The sequence below is a fragment of the Ambystoma mexicanum genome, chromosome 1p (assembly GCF_040938575.1).
Source record: "Ambystoma mexicanum isolate Mex_15411 chromosome 1p, UKY_AmexF1_1, whole genome shotgun sequence".
Taxonomy (NCBI): Eukaryota; Metazoa; Chordata; class Amphibia; order Caudata; family Ambystomatidae; genus Ambystoma; species Ambystoma mexicanum.
The window spans coordinates 615,076,992-615,098,793 of NC_090921.1; the positions used below are offsets into that span (position 1 = coordinate 615,076,992).

At 48.8% G+C, this 21,802-nt stretch overlaps 1 protein-coding gene across 1 annotated transcript in view; it reads left to right on the forward strand.

Annotated features, from left to right (window-relative positions):
* Positions 1-18,224, forward strand: part of LONP1 (lon peptidase 1, mitochondrial) — a 1,004,634-nt gene extending 986,410 nt beyond the window's left edge. Inside the window, exon 18 of the mRNA XM_069649597.1 lies at positions 17,798-18,224. Within this exon, the coding sequence (XP_069505698.1) occupies positions 17,798-17,962 (165 nt within the window). The 3' untranslated portion in view covers positions 17,963-18,224. The remainder of the gene's footprint in view (positions 1-17,797) is intronic.
* The last annotated feature ends 3,578 nt before the right edge of the window (positions 18,225-21,802 follow it).

Sequence of the window (21,802 nt, forward strand, 5' to 3'; positions counted from 1 at the left end):
CTTCACTGGCTGCTCAAAGGACTCGAGGGTGGAGCGGATAGCAGGTGCGCAGAGTTGCTGAACCGGGGACATGGCAGCCATGCACACATGTACCCCCTCTCTTTTTTTAAAGCATAATTCTGCGCAACATTCTTAGTCCGGTCCGGTCCTGGCCCCTACTGGACGACGTCCAATGAGAATAGAGAAGACGGTACTATAGACTCCGGAAATACTAGTCATTATGGTAGGTAACTTCTTCAGCATGGGGTCTGGCATGGATTCACATGCTCATGAATATTCCCCGTCGTCAGGCCGGGAATCCTCGGTAAAGAAAAAATCAGCATCAGTTTTGTTTCTGATCTGTCTTTCTTAGTAGTAACCAATCACTGATCTCTGGGTCATACTGCCCACAGCCAATGACTGCCCTCTCCCTAAGCCCCTCCCCTGGCAGCCATCCTCAGATTTTTACCGCACGCTCAAGTGTTGGTAGTCTTTTGCTGCGTTTTCGCGCTTTTTCAAAGAGAATTTCTAATTTTTCAGTCAAATAGAGCCTCAAGCTCCACCTTCTCTACATCCGATTAACGGGGATCCGTGTCGGATTTTTCTACGCCCCTCAAGGGTGAAGATTACGTCGAGTTACGCTTCTTGGAGGAGTCCAGGAGTTTCTGCGGCCTACCCGAACATGGCCCAGGAGAAAGGAAGCTCGACGCCCAGAAAGCTGTTCAGGGTTTACCCTGGATGCCAGCTGCAGAATGTGTTCAAGGAGGACGAGCACTCGAAATGTCTCTACTGCCTTCATGAGGACAAAACGCACGTGGAGAAGGACTGTGCGTTTTGGGGGAACATGTTGGAACGGACCATCAGGGACCGACACCTTCGTCTCTCCAACTGGCTGAAAGGAAAGAGCCCGTCAGGTGAGGAGGAGAAGAAGTCCGAGTGGTCTTCTAAGTCCTGTGAGGGCGCCCTGGCGACGGGGGCCCAACAGAAGGCAAAGAACCGCAAGTCCGCGGGCACCGGGAGCACCAAACGGTCGGGCTCTTCGGCTGCCAGGCAGGGCGCATCCTCCCCAGCGCCATCAACCACGAGCCAAAGCTCTGGCTCAGGGAAGAGGAAGGCCGAGAACCCAGCGAAGCTTCTGGACAGGTCGTGCTCGAGCTCGAAAGATCCGGCCGAGGGGGAGCGAGGCGGTGACCCTCCCCCCAAGGTGAAGGCCACAGGCCCGCATAGGGTGGCAAAGGCCTTGATTCACCCGGCCAAGTCCTCTATCGAGGAAGTCGCGGCGGCCCTGGCGCAGCCTTTGGAGGCTACACTAGTTGAGGCGACCTCGGGACCCAGAGTCTCCCTGCCTCCGCAGATGGAAGCCTCTTTCAGGCCCATTGAAAAGACCCCCGTGAAGATACCGGCGGAAAAAGGGGGGGTGCGGAGGCCATTGTGGACACGTACAGAGCATCCGAGGAGGAGCTGGTAGAAGTCTTAGAGGGCCTCGACGAGGGCGTCGAAGAGGCCCGTTCCCACGGGAGGGATCCCGACGAAGGTGACGACGAGAGTGACCGCGGCACCGGCGAGGGTCCTAGTCACCCGTCCTTCCCGTTGTTGGCAGTACAAACGTTATGCTCGCCGATAAGGACGAGATTGCCCTTACCACCGACGGAGGAACCGGAACCAGGCTCGATGGAGGAGCCAGAGCCAGGCCCGGCGGGAAGCCCCTCGAACAAGAGAAGACGGGTCCATACATCCCCGCCTTTTCAGCCCTCGCGGCCTACTCAACATTTGCCCACTGCCCCCGTCCCTGGGGATGACATGGGAACGGACACGGCCATGACGGGTACTGACGACGACGGCGGTGATGACGGGACGGAGCTCCCATCGCCCCCAGCCTGGGCCTTCCCGCCCGACGAGATCGGATCTTTTCATGCAATGACCGCCAGGGCATCTGAGCTTTTTCAGTTCTGCGCCAAAGAGAAGAAGGAAGGTTTCCTTTACCAACGGCACGAGGCCAAGAGGAAAACAGTCCTCGCCGTGCCTCTGCTGGATGACATTTGGGACGAGGGCCTCACCCTTCTCAAGAACCCGTCTACGATGCCTGCCAAGTGGGATCTGTACGAGAAGAAGTACCGGGTCCCCGACACGGCCCCTTTGTGCCTTAGGGCACAACCAACCCCTGACTCGGTCGTCTCAGCGGCGGCCAAGAAGAAAGCGGTCGGGGCATCGGCCTCAACATCAACTTCCCCGCCTGGACGGCAAAGGAAAGAAGCTGGACGCAATGGACGAGTTATCTCGGCGGCGGCAACAATGATTAAGGCGGCCAACGCCCTTGCGATCGTGGCCCGCTACAACAGGGAGTTATGGTACAAGATCGCCCCCCTTTTGGACTTCCTACCGGACGACAAGAGGGCCGAGGCCCTGGAGATCTTGCAAGAAGGTGAAGTGGCGTCGGACCACACCATAACGGTGGCAACGGACATTGCCGACACCGGTTTCTGCCAGCTAGGCAACGGTGTTTGCCTTAGGCGATGAGGGTGGCTCAAGGCAACGGATTTCCGCCAGGACGTACAAGCCAAGGTTTTGGACATGCCGTTCGACGGGAACAATCTGTTTGGGAAAACAGTGAATGAGTCCCTCCAAGCCATCAAGGCGGACACAGAGACAGCTAAGGCCCTAGGCGTTCTCCGGCAACGAAGGCCGTCCTTCAGGAGCACCAGAGGCAAGCAGGGTGCCTCCAAGGGAGTCGGCGGTGGCTCCTCTATGTACCGCCAAGCAGCACGCTCGTCGTCGCAGGAAGCCTATAGAGGACGAGGCAAGTCGGGTGGACCCCGCCATTGTCACCAGGGAGGCCAAGGCGGCAAGACGTCCTCCAAGCAAGATTGAACCGACCGTGGTGTCGGGCCCCCACCGAAGCACCACGGTGGGAGGCCGGCGGGCGAAGTTAGTCAGCGTGTGGGAGTCCATCTCCACCGACCGTTGGGTGTGGGATGCCCTGGCCCAGGGGCACGCCCTCGAATTTCTAAAAAAGTGCCCCCGCATTCCACCCATGGCCAGGAAGGAAAATCACGTCCCTCAACTGCTATTGGAGGTAAGGGCGATGCTCAAAAAAGGTGCCATTGAGCTCGTCCCGAAGAGGCTCTGGGGCTCTGGAGTATACTCAAGGTACTTCCTCGTGAAAAAGAACACAGGAGGATGGCGCCCCATCCTGAACCTGCGAGGACTGAACAAGTACATCAAGGCACAGAAGTTCTGGATGGTCACCCTCGAGCACGTGCTGGGACAGCTGGAGAAGGGCGATTTCCTGTCGTCGTTGATTTGGAGGATGCATACTTCCACATCCCCATTCCAAAAGGACACCGAAAGTTCCTCAGGTTCGTGGTCCAAGGACGGCACTACCAGTTCAAGGCCCTCCCATTCGGATTGAAGTCGGCACCCAGGGTGTTCACCAAGTGCCTCGCACCGGTAGTGGCGCGGCAGCGCCTGCAGGGGATCCACGTCTACCCCTACCTGGACGACTGGCCCATCCGAGCAAGGACAAGGGAGCTCGCAGTAGAACACACAGCGAAGACCGTCCAGCTGCTCACGGACCTGGGATTCTCCATCAACTTTCCCAAATCCCACCTGGTCCCGTCGCAAGTCGCACTGTTTCTGGGAGCCAAGCTCGACACAGTGGCGTGTCTGGCCTCGCCGTCGGAGGAAAGGACAAAGGCCATCCTGGGCAAGGTGCAGCGTCTGCTGGCCACGGACGTGGCCAGGGTGAGGTCCATAAAGTCCCTCCTCGGGATGATGTCCTCCTGCATATATCTTGTGCGCCTGTGCAGGCTTCGGATGCGCCCTCTGCAAGAGTTCCTCGACGCCCGCTGGATCCAAGCGACGGGCAGCTTCGAGGACAGGATCCCGCTCAACGAGACCTTCCGACGAGCGATCCGGTGGTGGGGCACCCGCGCTCATCTGACAGCAGGCACAGACTTTCAGACCCCATCTCACCAGATAACAGTGACGACGGATGCCTCCCTGGAAGGGTGGGGAGTGCACACTGGAGAACTTCAGCCGAGAGGCCTTTGGCTCCCGGAGGAGAAGCCGCTCCACATCAACATCCTCAACATCCTGGAGCTCTGTGCAGTGTTCTGGGCCCTCCGGTCCTTTCTCCCGTCCCTCAAGGGCAAGGTGGTGAGAATCTTCACCGACAACACCACCACAATGTTCTACATCCGGAAGCAGGGAGGAACCAGAGCCCCAGCCCTCTCCAAGGAAGCCCAGGATCTGTGGCATTGGGTTGTCTCCCAAGGGATGTTTCTGGTGCCTTTTCATCTGGAAGGGATAAAAAACACCATCGCTGACTCACTCAGCAGGGAGCTGCGATCGCGCCACGAGTGGGAACTACGTCAGGATCAAGTGGATCGACTCTTCCGACGATGGGGAAAACCGCAGATCGACCTGTTCACGACAGCGATGAACTCCAAGTGCCAGAGGTTCGTCAGCAGGTTTCCCCAGCTGAGGAGCATGGGCAATGCTTTCTCGTTCCCCTGGGACGGCCTGTTCCTATATGTGTTCCCTCCTTTGCCGTTGCTGCTCCGACTCGTCAACCAGCTCAAGAGGTCCCGCTGCAGGATGATCCTCGCCGCACCGGCGTGCGGACCTTCTGGACTTGTCAGCGTCCCCACCAGTCAAGCTGCCAACGGACGCGGATCTTCTCTCCAGAGAAGGAGGCGCCATACTTCTTCACGACCCGGAGTCGCTGAACTTGCAGGCCTGGCTCCTGCAGCACTAGAGTTTGGAGGGTACGATATCCCGGCTGACTGCAGAGAGGTTCTTGCAAAGGCCAGGGCGTCCTCTACTCTCAAGTGCTATGGACATAAGTGGAAGAGGTTCTCTGTCTGGTGCCGTGCGAAGAAGATTAACCCTTTACGGATTACGGCCCCTCAAGTGCTGCCGTACCTACTGTCGCTGGCCTAAGGCTGGACTGGATCACGCCTCTATCAAGATACATCTGGCTGCGATCTCCCGATACACTAGAACCACAGGACAGGCGTCCTTGTGGTCCCATCGCCTGGTGAAGGAATTTATGAAGGGACTGTTCCGATTGTTCCCGCCGGTGAAGGCCCCTGCCCCGGCATGGGAGCTCAACATGGTGGTGGGCAGGCTCATGGGTGCGCCATTTGAGCCCCTGCATTCGGCACCGTTGAAGTTCCTGTCGTGGAAGACTGCGTTTCTTGGGGCCATCACCTCCGCACGACGAGTGGGAGAGATCCAGGCCCTATCCTGCAAGCCTCCATACTTGACTTTTCACGACACGAGGGTGGTCCTGAGGACGCACCCCTCCTTTATGCCCAAGGTGCCGTCATACTTCCACCTCAACAAGCCCTTGGTGTTACCTGTTTTCTTTCCGTCGCCTTCGTCGCCGGCCGAGAGGACTTTGCATTTGCTGGATGTGGCTAGAGCGCCGAAGTTCTACATGGACCGCACAAAGAGTTTTCGGAAGATATCACAGCTATTTTTGAACTTTGGACCTGTGAACCAAGGGAAGGCTCTCTCGAAGGCTGCCATTTCCAGATGGCTCTCCGGCTGCATCATGCACTGTCATCGGTTGGCAAGCCGACCGTTGCCGGGCCGTCCGAGATCCCATTCGACCAGAGCGATCGCTGCTACTACGGCGTTCCTGTCTGGTGTGCCCCTGCTGGACATCTGCAGGGCTGCTACGTGGAGGTCAACTCACACCTTCACTAGATTCTACTGCGTCGATCGGGACTCCAGGGAGGAGTCCAGGGTCGGCCAAGCAGTGCTGTGCAACCTGTTCGCCTTAGGGTGGGCCTGGTGAGTAGGTAAGAGTTGCTTAATGTTGAGTTTATGTAATGCTTAATGTTGAGCCTTTTGCCACCTCCCGTGCTTGTGCATGTGTGTACTGCTATGTATTCTTGTATTCATGAGCATGTGAATCCATGCCAGGCCCCATGCTGGAGAAGGAACAAGTTACTTACCTGTAACTGTTGTTCTCCAGCATGGGTCTGGCATGGATTCACATGCGAACCCTCCCTCCTTCCCCTCTGCGGCTCTTCACTTGGTCTTACTGCCACTTTACGTGCTACCAAATCTGAGGATGGCTGCCAGGGGAGGGGCTTAGGGAGAGGGCAGTCACTGGCTGTGGGCAATATGACCCAGAGATCAGTGACCGGTTTCTACTAAGAAAGACAGATCAGAAATGAAACTGATACCGATTTTTTCTTTACCGAGGATTCCCGGTCTGACGACGGGGAATATTCATGAGCATGTGAATCCATGCCAGACCCATGCTGTAGAACAACAGTTACAGGTAAGTAACTTGTTCCTTATAACATTTTTAAGATGGATGTGCTCCTTGGATCTATGTGAACATGCCGGCTGAAAAATGTTGTTCATAGATGCCATGAAGGCACACAAGTGACAAAACGCCAGTGTGTCATTATGTGAATGAAAGATCTAAGGTAACCCTGGCGCTTTATATGAAGTGTTGTTACTTGTATTCCAGGGGGCACTTATAAACCCTCCTTATTGTTGCAATTTCATTCCCTTTTCACTGTCTGTGCCTCCCCCTTCCATTACATGTCCTGGCTCTTCACCCTGTGACCTTGAACACATGCTGATACATTGCTGGTGACCTGCTTTCGGCTTCCTCCAGCTGAAACACCTGTATTGAGTACTACTATTTCATGTTGTTGAAATGTTATGATGCTGGAGTAAATGAGCATTTATTTTTTGCAGCATGTTTATACTGCGGCATGGACTCACTGTAAATAGTGTCTTAACGTGTGCTATATTTGCCCTATAAAGAACATTTTCATGCTGCCATTGTCCAACAGAATATCAGACTACGACAGCCTTTACCTGTAAAATGTTTCATGTTTTCAGTGTCCAACATATTCCAGGATTTCCTTGTAAAACACATGTTCATACCTGTGTTCCTCTCACTAAACCCCCAAGACGTTCTCACCTCCCACAATTCTTTTTCTTTCCACTTCACATGTTTTTCTGTAATGTCCCCTCATCTCTCCAGATTAGCTGATGTTCTGCTGACAGTATGCAAGGGTGAAGGGGTCAGCAGGTGGCCCACGATTAGGCAGGGGAATGTCAGCATTTTTATCAGGCTGAAGCGGGCAGCGATACAGAGGGGTGAAGACCTTAATTGAGATCTGTGGCACTGCATTCTTTAGTTTCAATTGAATACAATACAAAACATGTGACCATCGAAGGTGCTCGGCTTCCCCGACACACAGCACAGTGCTGTATCCAGAAAAGGCCAGCCTTTGCATTTGCAAGAATCTAAATTGTTTATCTTCTTGGCAAATGCAAAGAAATTGCACTGCAAACCACACTTGTATTATGGAGTGATGGAAAGACACTTGCTTCATAATGGAAAGGGATTTAAGAGTTCTCTAGGATCTGGAGGATCACTAAAAGGGTTGGGGCAGCGCCCGACTGCCAATAATATATCATCTGCAACTGGTTTTGGGGAAACCCACAAGATCTTCTCCGGGTTGATCCTAAGCTTTGCAAAATTCTCAATTTTCTGTGAGAAATGACAATCCAAATGTTCAATAAATAAATACCTAAGTGGATATCCCCAATTAACCAACAGGGGGAGCAGTTCAGTCAGTCTTGACCTCATGTCACCCTGTGGTGGATGCATCTTTGTAGGACTCGGGCACCCATGTCCACTGCCTATCAATGTGTAGTCTGTGGGTGGGACAGTAGAAGATTGCCCACGTCTCCTGGAACTAGGTATTAGTGGTGTAATGGGTTTTGCTTCTTGGGGGAGTATTATTGGAAGATGCACTCTTGATTTGCTGGGAGTTAGAGCTTGTTTATGCTTTTATTCTGGGGAAACTGGGGATTAGGACTATGCAGCAGTAGGGATTTGACATGATCTTAATCAGATTGAACTAGGAGGACTTGGTACCCAACTTTGCTGAATCTCTCGTCATGTCCACCTTGGAGGATCTCATGGAGGCAATGTCATTTCAATGGATTGCATTTTCCCGCTGATAGATATTAATTCCAGCATCAGCTACTCTGAATTTTTATCGACATGGGGGGGGGGGGCATACTATGGCTCAACTGTTGATCCCTCTTGTCCTCAATGTGCCACTTATTTGCTCCAGACATGATGTTGGCTGCCATATATACTATGTCACTATGCCCCCCCATACCTAGGTTCCTTTGTTCAGCACACTGCTTTTTGGAACGAGTCTTGTGAGAACGTTCAAACTTGATACTATTCGACTAATATTGCCCTTTTTGACCGCTTTTTTCATCAATATGTCAGTTCCTAATGTGTCCGAGTTCAAGCAGTGTTAAGACTGCAACACCATGATGTCGATCACCAACCTGCATGGCATCTGCTTTTGGTGTTTGGGTAAAGATCATGTCATCGAGGTTTATTGCTCTTGTCAGCAAATGAACCCCTAGTCGTTGATGGAACGGTCGGCGAAGCTAGCGCTCTGCAGCCCCCGTCAAAATCTCCAGCTCATTCGACCACAAGGTTGTCGGAGCAAGACTCTGAAGGTCCTACACCCGAGAAAGATGACAAGCATTGAAAGAAGACCAAGACAATGTCTCATTCACTGAGCTATTTGTCCTCATCTTCCCACAAAAGAAACAGCTCCACCAACAAAACTGATTCGTCGGAGGAACACGGTAAGACCTACCCGAGTCCAGGTGCGTCGATGGCAGTGTGGGAGGCATTCAAGGAGCAGATGCTCCAAATGTTTAAAACAGCTGCTGCTGGTACGACTCCGGTCTCGATGCTGCAGTTGTGCCTGGTGGCTCCGGCACCAAGGAAGCCAAGTCAGTTTGACGCCCTCATGCTTGACCACGACTACCGAGAAGTCGGCCATAGCGCAGAAGGGCCCAGTATTATCGGTTCCATTAGGCTTGGTGGACCGACGCCATTCCCCGACTGTTCCTTTGTTCCCGAGTCTCAATCGACGTTCTTCAACACTATGCGGTCAATTTGTGACAGTTGGGCACTTTTTTGGCTTTGGGAACTCTGGGTGAAGGGACCAGTGGAGATGATTACTTTGCCGACCAGGCTGATTTGTTTGCTCTTGCAGGAGGGCTCCATGGTGCAAGTGGTCTGTACACATCTCCTGGCCTAGACATACAGCAATCCGCCCCATATGGACATGCTAATACCCAGTACCGCAGGACTGTTGATAGGGTGGTGGAAGCATTGGGTCTGGGCACCCCGCCAAAGCCCCTGTCAACCCATGACCTGAGAGATATTCTGGAGATACCCCCCCCCCCAAAGAAAGATTGTTGCCTTTCAACGTTGCTATAGCTGAGGTCCTTACCACCATGTGGCTGAGACCTTGCTCCACTCCAGCTGGGCATTCAGAGCATACGAAAAAGAAAGTAGAAACCGACAAGGGGGACCCGACATTTCTATCTACTCGCCCTTCTCACAAACTCAACAAACAGAGGGGTGTTCAGTCCCTACACCTTTGCAAGGAGGCGCTACAACTATGGTTCTGGTTGCTGGAGAACCATATCTCTGCTTCCGCTGTCCATCTGGCTGGAGCAGAGAATAGGCTGGCTGACGCTCTAAGCAGGCAGAGCATGGTCTCCCACGAGTGGGAAGTGTGCCAGGAGGTTCTCGCGATCTTGGCTCCATGGGGTACCCCTACGGTAAATTGGTTTGCCATGAGCTCCAACAAGAAGTGCAGACAGTTTTGCGCAGGCAAATTCCCAGCGAGAGGTGCAGTTGGCGACACATTCCTGGTGGAGTGTCTTTTCAACCTCCACTATCTTCCACTATGCCTTCCTTCTGATAACTGTAATTCCATGGGTTCTCGGGTGGCTAAGGAGATTTCGAGCCACCATGATCTCGATCCCTCCCACCCCGAATTGGGCGAGGAGGACATGGTACTCTGAACTCCTAGAATTGACAGTCTGCCCACCTCTCCGGTTGCCTCAACGACTGCACCTCCTATCCCAATCGGAAAGTCGGGTACTCCACCCGAACCCGGAATCCCTCAACCTATATTCATGGCTCTTGAGAGGATGAGGTATGATGAATAGGACCTCTCGGAAGAGGTACTTGAGGTGCTACTGGCTGCACGCAGACCATCTACCAGATCTCTGTACACGTGCATATGGAGAAGATTTGAGGCATGGTCCTGCAGGGCTGTGCTGTTGGCGCTTTCCCCTGCCAGTTTCTTGGTTCACTCAGCATGTCCGGTGGAGTCTGCCACTTCAGCGTCTCCTCGCCTGGGTCTGCCTCTCCTGCTTTCCTCGCTGAGCACCACTCCCTCTCGCGGTTCCTCTCCGGAGCTTCTGACACTCGGGTGAGTCCGTCTTTAGTTTTTATCTCCGTATCCAGTAAGGCCTGTGACTGAAGACTAGACTGCTCAGACAGGTTCATCTATGTGATCCCTGCGGATCTGCGCCTCTTTCTGAACAGGCTTTCTTAACTCAGATCTTCATGTTAGTCAGTCCTTTCCAATTCTTGCATACTATAGAAGTAGGGTAGGGTTTCAGGAGAGGTGGGGGGGGGGGTCTTAGGTGGATACTGCGTTCTCCCTCAATAGTCATCACTGGTCCCATAGGGGGTTTCCGGTCCCAGGAGTTCCACCCGCTGAGTACCACCCACTGGGGAACTATCGGGTAGCAGCCTCACCTCCTTAGCCTCATGGGAAGGGGCTCCCCCTACAGAAGCAGTGACAATATCCTGGGATTCGTCACAGGGAATGGAGTTCCTTCTATCGCTAGCCTCCTCAGGCCTTCAGGTTAGTACAGTTAAAGGCTTCTTAGCGGCTTCGTCTGTTTTTAATAGGTCTCCGGATCAGGGATCATTCGTCACGATCCCTGTTATGACTCAATTCCTAAAGGGCCTTGTAAATGGGTTTCTGCCTACCCCATTTGTGGTTCCGGACTGGGACATAAACCTCTTTCTCACATTTTCGATGCCGGCTCCGTTTGAGCCCATGCATTTATGTTCTGACAGGCTACTTACCTTGGAAACAGCCTTCCTGGTGTCAATCCCGTCAGCAAGATGTGTAAGTGAGATGCAGGCTTTATCCAGTAAGCCACCTTTGCTATGGTTCTTTATGGAGAAAGTCTCACTCAAGGTGCGGCCTTTTTTCCTGGCGAAGTGGTCTCTGAATTCCATGTGTCCCAGAATATCGATTTGCCAGTGTTTTACCCTCCTCCACATCCTTCCAAAGATGAGGAGGGGTTGCAAAGGTTGGACCCTAAGAGGGTCTCCGCTTTTATGTAGCAAGGACGATGGCATTTAGACATAATGACCAACTCTTTGTGGCTTTCTCTATGTCCAGAAAGGGGTTGACTATGAAAAAACAGGCAATCTCCCTGTGAATAACTCTGCATCGCAGAGTGTTACCAGACAGCAGGGAAATATCTACCACCAGGCATTGGAGCACATTCCACTAGGGTCAAGGCAGCATCATCTGCTTCACAAAGGTGCATTCCAGTACAGGAAATATGCTGAGCATCAAAGTGGTCGTCGCTCTACATGTTCACCAAGCATTACTGCTTTGATGTAACACGTGGTGTGGACGGCGGTTTTGCAGAGCATCCTTGTCTAAGGGCTTTCATCCCGCCTCCGCACTGCTTTGGGAGTCTATCTGATGAGGAATCTGCAGGAGAATGCAATCCATTGAAGGAGAAATTACTTACTGGTAATGTTCTTTCTATGTATTCTTCTCACGCAGAATCTTCATCACCCTACAATCCGGCCCGGCTATGAAAGTAGTCTGCAATCTTTGTGGTGGTCCTCTTCTTGTCGGACGTGTTTTTGAATAGTTGTATATTAAGCACAGTTTGAAGCCTTTCCATGGTAATCCTGATCCTCTAATTAAAATAATTCATGTTGTTTGGCTATTTTCAGCCCAAATCCTTGCAGTCTTCCTCCATGACTGCTGAGCTCAGGGTCGGGTGGAGGGAGGGGACAGTGAGGAATTGAGGTTTGAGGGCTTAGTGACTTAGTATATATGGTGGCTGACATCCCGTTCGGAGCCGGGTGGCACGTCAAGAGGAATCCTGTGCAACCTGTCAAACGTTTCCGAGCCGCAGACGCTGGAATGCATCTGTCCGATGAGGAATCTGCGGGAAAACAATCCATGGAAAGCACATTATCGGTAAGTAATTTCTTATCAGCGCTTGCGGCAGAATTCTTTACCCTAATGCAGGCACATGAACCCTTAGTTCGAGGTCCCTTTGCCAGTGTTGGGGTGCTTTTGGTAAAATCGCTGGCAGTGGCATTCCCATTCACAGCACCATACACAGAGGTAAGGGGAATGGGTGTAGATGGTTACCTTAACCGGAAAAACAGGAATGCAGCGGCCGCTTCTTTACCACCAGCATTAATAAGCTGCCGCATTCACATAGAATTGAACCTTCATTACTGGTTGGGCTGCTGTACCTAGACATTTTCAGAGACAGTCATGGAAGTTATGTTTTCAACCTGCTGCCAGTCTGCAAAGTACGTTTATGCCTGTAGGTGGCACAAGTCGATGTGGGGATAAGGCAATGTACCTTGTGTGCATGATGGACAAAGATGTATTCTCTTTTGACTATGCATGCAGGGCCTGCAGGACGGATTATGGCTCCGATTCTTGTATGTGCAAAAGTTGCTGATGCATACCAGTAAATGTGTGTATGTTGATTCTGCAGCAGGTATGTTCTGCCTGAACAGGGGGAGTAGTTGGCAGGGATGCCTGGTAATACTCCTGATGGAGTCAAGTAGGTTATTATTGCAGAACTCTGCAAACACTGCTATGCAGGTTAGATGCAACCCCTCCGCAAAGGGCTGTTCATTAACTGTACTTTCCATGAATTCCAAACGTAGGTTTTAAAAGTGTGTAGTATTGCCCCCAATGGCCAGAAAAGGTATTGCCCCGTTGCTGCTTGATAACTGCTCTTTAAAAGTCTGCCAGGTGGTCGACTGGCCACTCAACAGGTCAGGCCTTTACTCGTTGGACCAGCAGCATCAAACACATCAGGGCTGGTTCCTTGATGGTTTATGGCTCTGTACCAGGGGACCTCTGTCGGAAAATAATCCCAATGAAGAAAAAACAATCCAAAAAGGAGCGTACACCAAGCAAGAAGTAACGCAAATGTATTGGACCCAAAAGTTGGGAGACACGGTACAGACAGCCCTGTGGAACTGAACTGAATGAAATGAGATCTCAACACTGCCCACTGCAGCGGAACATTTTATACACAAATCACAGAATTACCATACAACATTTTAGTTACACTTTTAGGGCAAGTTACAGGGGCTGATTGGTGTAACTACATCAGGCCCCTATGGCAATATGTACCTTATATTACCCTTATTGGGTGTACCATTTCTTGCACAAAAATCACATTACCACCCCTGTGACATCACAAACCTTCCCACACCACCCCGCAATTATGTGATTGTGCTGATCAGTCAAAAACACTTGTTTGCCATTGGTTGGGAATGCCTGTTATACAAATGGATAAACTATTGCATACTGATGGGACAGAACATCTTGAAGATGGCAAGGGGCGAGATATTCACACTGAGGTTGACCAATAATTTGCCGCGACGACACTTTACAATGTTGCACCCTAGGGACACCGAAACCTCCTTCCACTGACTGGCTCCCTCTTGCACTGTAAGGGATTTGAATCAGGCACGCACCCAAGTCTCGCCTAGCATGTAGTGCGCAAATGAAACCCTTATTTATTTTTGTCTATAAGTTCAATATTCTGAATGATAAACCACTTATATCACAACCTTGTCAAAATACCCGCCCCCTCCCTCCCCCACACCCCACCACTCCCCAGGTCACACTGAACCAGGAATCAGGCTAGCTTGTAACAGTGAATAGTTATTTATTTATTTAGAATTGTAAATCACAATATATTTTTAATAGGTAACAACAATCACCAATGGGGTGACAAGAACAATTAATAATATCTTTTAAGGCACTATGAATCAGGTAATGAACACAAAAAGAATGCAGCAAAGAAAATAATACTGTTGGGTTGGTTTGGAACAGATAGCACTGTGGTTAGAGGTTCCCCCTGCAACACCCCTCAACCCACCAATAGGCAATTTAAATAGATGTGAGGAGAGAGCAGGTACTCGGGAATAATACAGACCCAACAGAATATCACTCACAACTTCCCCCCCCTTAAACACAAGAGAAAAACTGATTTGAATTTTCAACTGTCAGGATGGCTTTGAAACTGGCTGAGCAAAAACACTAAATGTGTTAAAAAATGCTTAAATTATAAATTTCTACAGGAGCCGCCTTGAACAGATGCAAGCAATCAAAAGCAATGATTTATTCAAAAGAAAATAATTGGAATCTCAAAGGCAAAGTGCGAAATAATTTAAAGACAATTCACACGTGTAAAATATTTGCAAAAATGTAAATTCACGGCCAAATTTCACTATGCGCTTTTTGATAGAAACGGGTCAAATACACTGTTCCTATACTTAGAAACCTCCCCTAGCCACTAGTATCAAAATCGAATTTTGTCCTAAAAACATATTTATACATTTGTAACCCCTATGGAAATCACATACAATGATTACATATTTTATGTAGTATCTGTTCATCAAAATCCCACACCTGTGAGACCTTGTTTCGCCTTTCTGCAGCATTTTGTCCTTCTCGCCATGAAACCATTTTCCAAAATTTCTACAAATTTCCACACATGTGCGCGTTTACCATAGCAATGTGTGTGCAAAGTTTAACAATTCTAGCATAAATACACTTCCCATAAAACCACATATATTGCTATTCCAGTTCATACTACACACAGTATCCACTAAATTTTGAAATGTAGGGCCAAAAATAAGATTAACAAATCTGCCGTTATATATTTTTAACCACTTCTGATAGCAAGTTATAAATCTCAACAAAAAAAATGTTCATTACATATTCTTTAGCAGCAAATGGTCAGCCTTTTGTCCGTCTCGGGAGGCAAGGAGCAGCCCCCCACCTTTGGGATTTCCTTCTGCAAGCCTAGTTTATGATCTCTTCACGCGTCCATTTCCTGGCCTGGAGAATCTGCCATTGTTCAGTCACTGTCAGCAGACACAAGTCTGGCATACACCACAATTATCATGTGTCAGTGAGCCTCTGCTGAGAGCAATGCCCTCCCCTTGGGTGGAAACCTGTTTGTCAACCTCTCGCAGGCCCAGCCAGCTTAGGTCAATTCTTAATTTATTGACCTGAAATCCAGCATAAAACAAACTTGTTGCATAAGATAACATATATCATTTACATTCTTAGATTTAAACCGGTGGGATCAAAACAACTAAGATCCGTGTTCTTTTCAGCAACAGTCCTCTTGTATTTGCTAATCCGGCAGACCTTTAGTTTAGACCACTTTAAAGTTTAATCAGGAGAGCCCATTTGACAGGAGCTGTCACTCACAGGTAGCCCATTGTGGCTGCTACAGATTTTTGACAGGAGTTGTCATTCATAGGCAATCCAGTTTTGCTGAGAAGGTGTTTTACTCTTAACATTTCAGGACTTTGTAAATTCACAGTGGTTCATTGGATTAAATTAATTTTAGCGCCAAGCAAGATTTGGAGTGTTGGAAAGTGTTATGTACAGGAATTTGATGTTTCAGCAGCAAAGTAAATGTCATTTACAGGCACATTTTTGGAGTTTCACTTGCAAAGAGCTGCTTCTCCCTCTGCACTCTGTTTACTTGTCATGGAGCCCACTGGCATTTTTTCTGCAGCGTGTGCTCTGTTCCACCACACATGCACTATGGGTGGCAGGTTGTGCAGCCATCTTTTTGTGTGTTAAAAAACGCGTTTTTGTAGGTTTTGGCGCGCACAAGAGTTTTGCCGCCATTTTACGGTTTCTCGCACCATAGATAGCAGAGTGAGGCCGCATAGTATAGCAGAGTGGGTCAATACATCCCAGAACACGCCCCACAACCACTACCCCAGTTCTCTGGCTCCCCAGCTACCTTCTCACATCTTGCTGCCAAATGTAGTCTGAAATATCTATACCACACCGTGGCTCGATTTAAATTAACTATTTGATTTCTATTTCTGTCAGTTCTTATCAGACACCAGGTGCATTGCTCATTGACCTTGAAAGTATCTCTTAGAGCGACTTCAATGGGACTGTATTCTCTTGGTGAACTTCAGTCTTGCAACATTTCTGCACACTTTCTGCTGAATGTTCAAAAAATACATACTGCTGTCACAAAAAGCCTCCAGCCCTTTTATTATGGGCTGCCTGAGAAAAGGCTTTCCTAGCATGGGCCTGCCAAAAAATGTATTCTCTATTCATATGTTGCTCAAAAGCCCCCTTCCCACATTACCCCCTATGACACATTGCACCCACTCTACCCCCCTCACATGCCCACGCTATGCGAACTACCATCGGCCACCCCATTGCATTCCCCTGTGGGAATTCCCGCGCCTGTGCCTACTCATGTGTCATAACACACTACACTATGCCTATGCAACCTGCGCCACATTCAGTGACGTCCCCACTCCCGATGTCGCCCACCCCGTCACTCTTGACATCACCACATTACTTGTGCCCCCCCCTTGGGAGCGTTGAACCTGGACCCTTACAACAGCCCCCTCCCTGCATGTGATCACCACCATTCTCCTTCCCCCTCCCCTTTTTCAAGCCAAGGACTGCCTCAACGGATGGAAAAGGGCCTGAAAAAACTTCTGCAGAATCTTCCTCCGTTAGTCATCAGTGAAAGCAAGTCACTAATCAAACGCCTACACAGCCCATGTTCTCGTGCAGGACAGACAGCAAATTGCGTGAAGTGCTTCCTACTGAAGTCTGTGCTTACTGTAGATAACCTGTTCAGGAAGAGCTGAATCAATGTTTCTTTATGGGTTTGATAACAATGTGTAATCGCACCAGCGCCATGAAGCATGGTAAGAAGCACTTTATGAAACGACCTTCGATAAATCCTGTTTATTTTTACCACGGACTGTGCAAAGTCTTTACGACAAAACATCAATGTATTACCCGGCGACACAGCCATGTTAGCAATGGGTTTAGAAGTCCTTTGCAGCAGTGCCTCTGAGCACACAGGCGTTCTCATTGATGCATGGAGGGGACTATTTTGAACTGGGCTGCGGTCCTAGGCGGCCCATGCACATCACCCCAATGTGTTGCTGCCTCACGTACACCGATAGAACTGACAAGTCCAAGGGAATCCTCTTTCTACTTGCAAGGGTTTGTTTGAACTCACTTCACCCAAAAGGTAAAGAAGCAGATTGAGATTCAATTTTTGTTAATAACGGGAAACCACCTTTATTGTTTGGGAAGTGTATAATGCAAAGAAAAACGGAGCTGAAGATCCTTTGGGGGTGGGAGGGCGGCGGGCCAGTTGAGTAGGAGAGTTTATGGGTTCTTAGAATCAACTGAACTAGAATGTGGGAATGGTGCGCATTTAGAAGTGGGATGAAAAGACTGACCTACAAGGAATGCCTCCACTGATTTCCCTCTAGAGGTGACCCTGGAGAGGCAGATGATGCGAGGCATTAAGAAGTCCATATTAGACCTTTCGAGTTGACTCTGGCCCAGAGTGGGGGATCAGAATAACCAGCATTTATACCCAACTGTAGCCAGTCATTTGCAAGCACAGCATGGTCCTCGTGTTCTTTATTACTCCTTCAAAATATTTCTATTTCCACAAAATGTTATGCTGTAATTTAGCAGTTTGGATCAGTTGATAATCTACCTTTTTTAATTCCACACAGTTATTTTTAACCTTGAGGTTGGGTTTCCCTGGAGGTAATAACTCCAGCCATATTTTAAACCAACTTTACATGAGTGAGCAATAATACCTTGTGTCTTCTCTGCAGGCCAAAAGAGCTGGTGTCACATGCGTGATCTACCCCACAGAGAACAAGAAGGATTACTCTGATCTACCAGATTTCATCACAGAAGGACTGGAAGTGCACTTCCTTGATCACTACAATGACATTTATGACATTGTGTTTCCTACTGAACGCCCTCGTTGCGGATGAGCCAGCAGAAATGCACTTTTAGAATTTGGTTGGCACTGCCTTTAGTTTCCCTACAGGACCAAAACTGAGCACTACCGAGAATTCAGTTTTCATGTTACACCTATTCTCAGATATTGCTGCTAAGCAGACAGTGAGATAACCTGACCATGGCGTAATTTACTATTGCCTTTTTGTTCAGTGTATATTATATATCTTAATTTAGTAATGTATTACATTAAATGATAAATATTGTTTTTTAACTAAATAAATATTTTCAAATCAACTACTCAGACTGCAATTTTTTTAAATAAAATGCTTACTTTAATGAGCGAATTAATTATTATTTTGAGTGCAGACCTAGCTTTGGTGTACACAGTGAGGGAAGCAGAGATACAAAGGAGCAGGGAGCTAACAATGGTGGAGGAGGGTGGGCAATTTGGCAGCAAGGGTTCAACAAGAAACTATGGAAGAAAACGGCAAGGAGCACATCTCCCAGACTCGGGTTAGGTGGGAAGTGAGTGTTGGCTTAGGTGTTAGCCAGGAGCTATTCCTTAAAAAGGAGGGCTTTGAGCTCTTTCCTGAAATGTAGAAGCGAAGGGGCAAGCCTTGTGCTGACAGGGAGGAGGGTCCAGATTCTGGGGGCATAGACGAATAAGGCCGTCTTCTGGTTCTTTCCTTCCTGCAACGGGTGAGTTCAAGTCTGCATATGTCCTTACTTCTGGTGGATCGTAGGGCTGTGCAGATGCTAAGCTTGTCAGCGAGGTAGCTTGAGGACCGGCGAATGATGACCTTGTAGATGATGTAGACGATTTGAAGGTGATAATCGTTTGCAGCGGTAGCCAGTGCAGTGCTATGAGGGTCAGGGTGATGAAGTCAAATTTGCACAGTCCTCCAAGTTGTGTTTCAGCATGTAGGACACAACTCACTCGTGCTAGAGTGATCACTGGAAGGCCTTGCAGAAAGGCATTGCCACCATCCAGGTGGGAGAGGACCAAGGCTTGGACAGCAGATCGGAAGTTGTTTGGTGTAATGAAGGGGTTTATTTTCTACAGGAGGGAAGGTTTGTACCAAGCTGTTTGTGTTTTCCTTGCTATGTGCGCCTCGAAAGAGACGTGTCCGTCGATGTGGAGACGAAGGGACTTGGCACAGATGGTCAACTGGGTTCTGAAGCCCTCGTGGTTCATAGTGGAGTGCCAGGTCTCGATGTCAGGGTGTTCGGTGTTGTTGGTGAGCAGTAGGAATTCGGTTTTGAAGGCATTGAGCTTTAGGAAAGCACTGGGCATCCTGGACTGTATCAATGTGAGGCTGGCTTGTTGCCTCTGGATGTTGATGGAGTATATCTTGAGATGGAGTCTGCGTCATCTACATCATAGTGGATGTGTATTAATTAATGGCCACTTTGGATTTGCGTGCAACTGACTTCAATAAATAAAGGAAATGTGAAGGTTGTGTCATGGGGTGGTGGCCGGGGGTGAATGGGTGCTGGTTCAAGTCTTGCAAATAAGTGTGGTTTTCAGTTACTCTTTGGAATTTCATCAAAGATCCCAAGATGAATATGAAAGTATCAGAGTAAGGCAAACCTGGCTCATGGGCAACCTTCCCTCTTTCTAAGAAGTTTATATTTGGCAAAATCACCCGATTCAGATTTTGCCTGGTACCCTCATCAACTTTTGCAATTAACGATTTTAGGCTGTGTATTTGAGCTTGATGCAGTTATGAATGGGCTAAACCAAGTACTAAATGCCTTTTATTAAATTGAGAATTGGCTGTATTTAGCATTCTAAACTTTTGAAACCTACATTCATGATGCGATTACTGATTCATTAGTCTAAATCAATAAAGGCGGTAATTACATAGCAATTTGGTCAGAAAGATGTAAATAGTGACTATGGGAGGTGTTGTAGCAGGCTGAAGGGAAGCCAATTGAATGGGGTATTGAATGTGGGGAGAAATCGTGGCACATGACAGGCATCTCCCCTCTACTACCTCTCCCCACCACCACTCTGCTTCTACTCCTGCAAGGAAACCTTGCCACTTGCACTGTTGGCAATCTTGTACCCACTGCTTTACTGACCCTTTTCTTTAACCCTTCAATTTACACCGGAACACTTTCAAGAGGCAATTATAATTGGTCTCTGTTCTGGCTATAGATATGAGTGGCAGTCTTGACACACTGACAAATGCTTTGTTGCCGTTTCTCACCCCCCATGAGTGCCATTGCCCACATGGTTGGAGGTCCTCCTGTGACCGAAGTTGTTGCAGGTTTTGGGCCTTTGGTGCCCAGTGTGCCTCCATGGCACAGCCCCTCTTTATTGCTGTCTCCTGGGATAAGGTTGTTGCACTCCTGTTTTTTTTCTTAGTTCGCATCTCATTGTTGGGGTACGAGGGGAGGCTGGATTCTGGCAGAGCATGAGGTCCGCAGGAACAGCAGACGCAAAGGCGGGGAGGGCCAGCAGCATGGCCTTGAAAGCATGAGGTGGGTTGGAACACTGCCTTTTCACTGAACTACACTCCTCCGGCTGAGGTTTGTGGGCATGAGGCTTGTGTGGCCATATTGAGGCCTTGGACTTTATTTTGATGGGAGGCGTTAATTGGTGTGTACTAAAAGCTGCAGGCTCAAGGATCTTGTAGACCTTGCTGTGTGGCTGAACAGGTGCTGGGGGGACAGATCGAACATCCACCTTCACAGCAGCAAGTCTCTTTGAGCCGAAGGTGCCAGGAAAGTGGGGGAAAATAGGGGAGTTATAGCTTTGGACAACGTTAGTTCGGGGGCAAATAAGGGGGCGGTGGCATGCGGGAATGATGCTCTGGAGCGAAAGCGTGATTTCATGGGGCATCACACAAAGGGAGGATAGAAGTGAAAATGTCCCCAGGAAATGTCATGTGAAAAAGTAGTCTGCAAAAAGTAGTTTTAAAAACTGTAGTCAATTAATACAAGCAATTCAAAGTTTGAAAATGTTGCCAGTAACAGGGTCACCAAAAAGCTATTTTTAAATACACAAAGGTACAATGCTGTAACCCTAACAATGACCCAAACCTGGAATAAAACTTCCATAATCACCCCAACTTAATTTCTTACACTTACCCCAACTCTTGTTACAACCCTTAGCGAGGATGTCATTTCACCATGGGTAGCGGCAGTGACATCACATGACCCTTGACTTTTGATGACATCACAGGAAGTTATGTCATTTGACCCCCCACCCTGAAGTGACATTACGGTAAGCGGTGGAACACGACCTTTCACACCTTGACAAAACGGGAGTGGCATCACATAGCATTGTTCCCAAGTACACTACCAAAAATATGGTTACAATATCACTGTAATGTGATGTACATTTCATACAACAATGGATCACCATATGTATCGTTAATATCGGTGTGTATAGGACCATATTACCAAATTACGGTGAATGCAAGCAGATGTCCAAGGACAATTGATAATGTGTTAATATATAGCACTTACGCTTAAGCACTTTACATAGAACAAATATTCATACAATATCACCCAACCTGTGTTACTCATTTATCAACCTCAGAAGGATGAAAGGCTGAGTTGGCCTTGCCGGAATTCGAACCTGCAGATCACACACACAACGCAGGTGCAAGCACTCAACCCCCTGACCTATTTTACAGGCTATAGCTAGCTTAACGGCTATAGTAAAATGAGCAATTACATGTCTGAAGGTTCTCAAAGTCAGAAAGCAAATTACACTTGGTAATGGATATCATTAAACTGTTAACTGAGCTTTAACAGCAGGCCAGTTCATCTGCACATCTGTTGCAAAGTTGACCACATGTTAAGCCTGCGTGGATCTGCTTTACAGGCTTCAGAGGTTGGCAAAATACATACCACCGTTG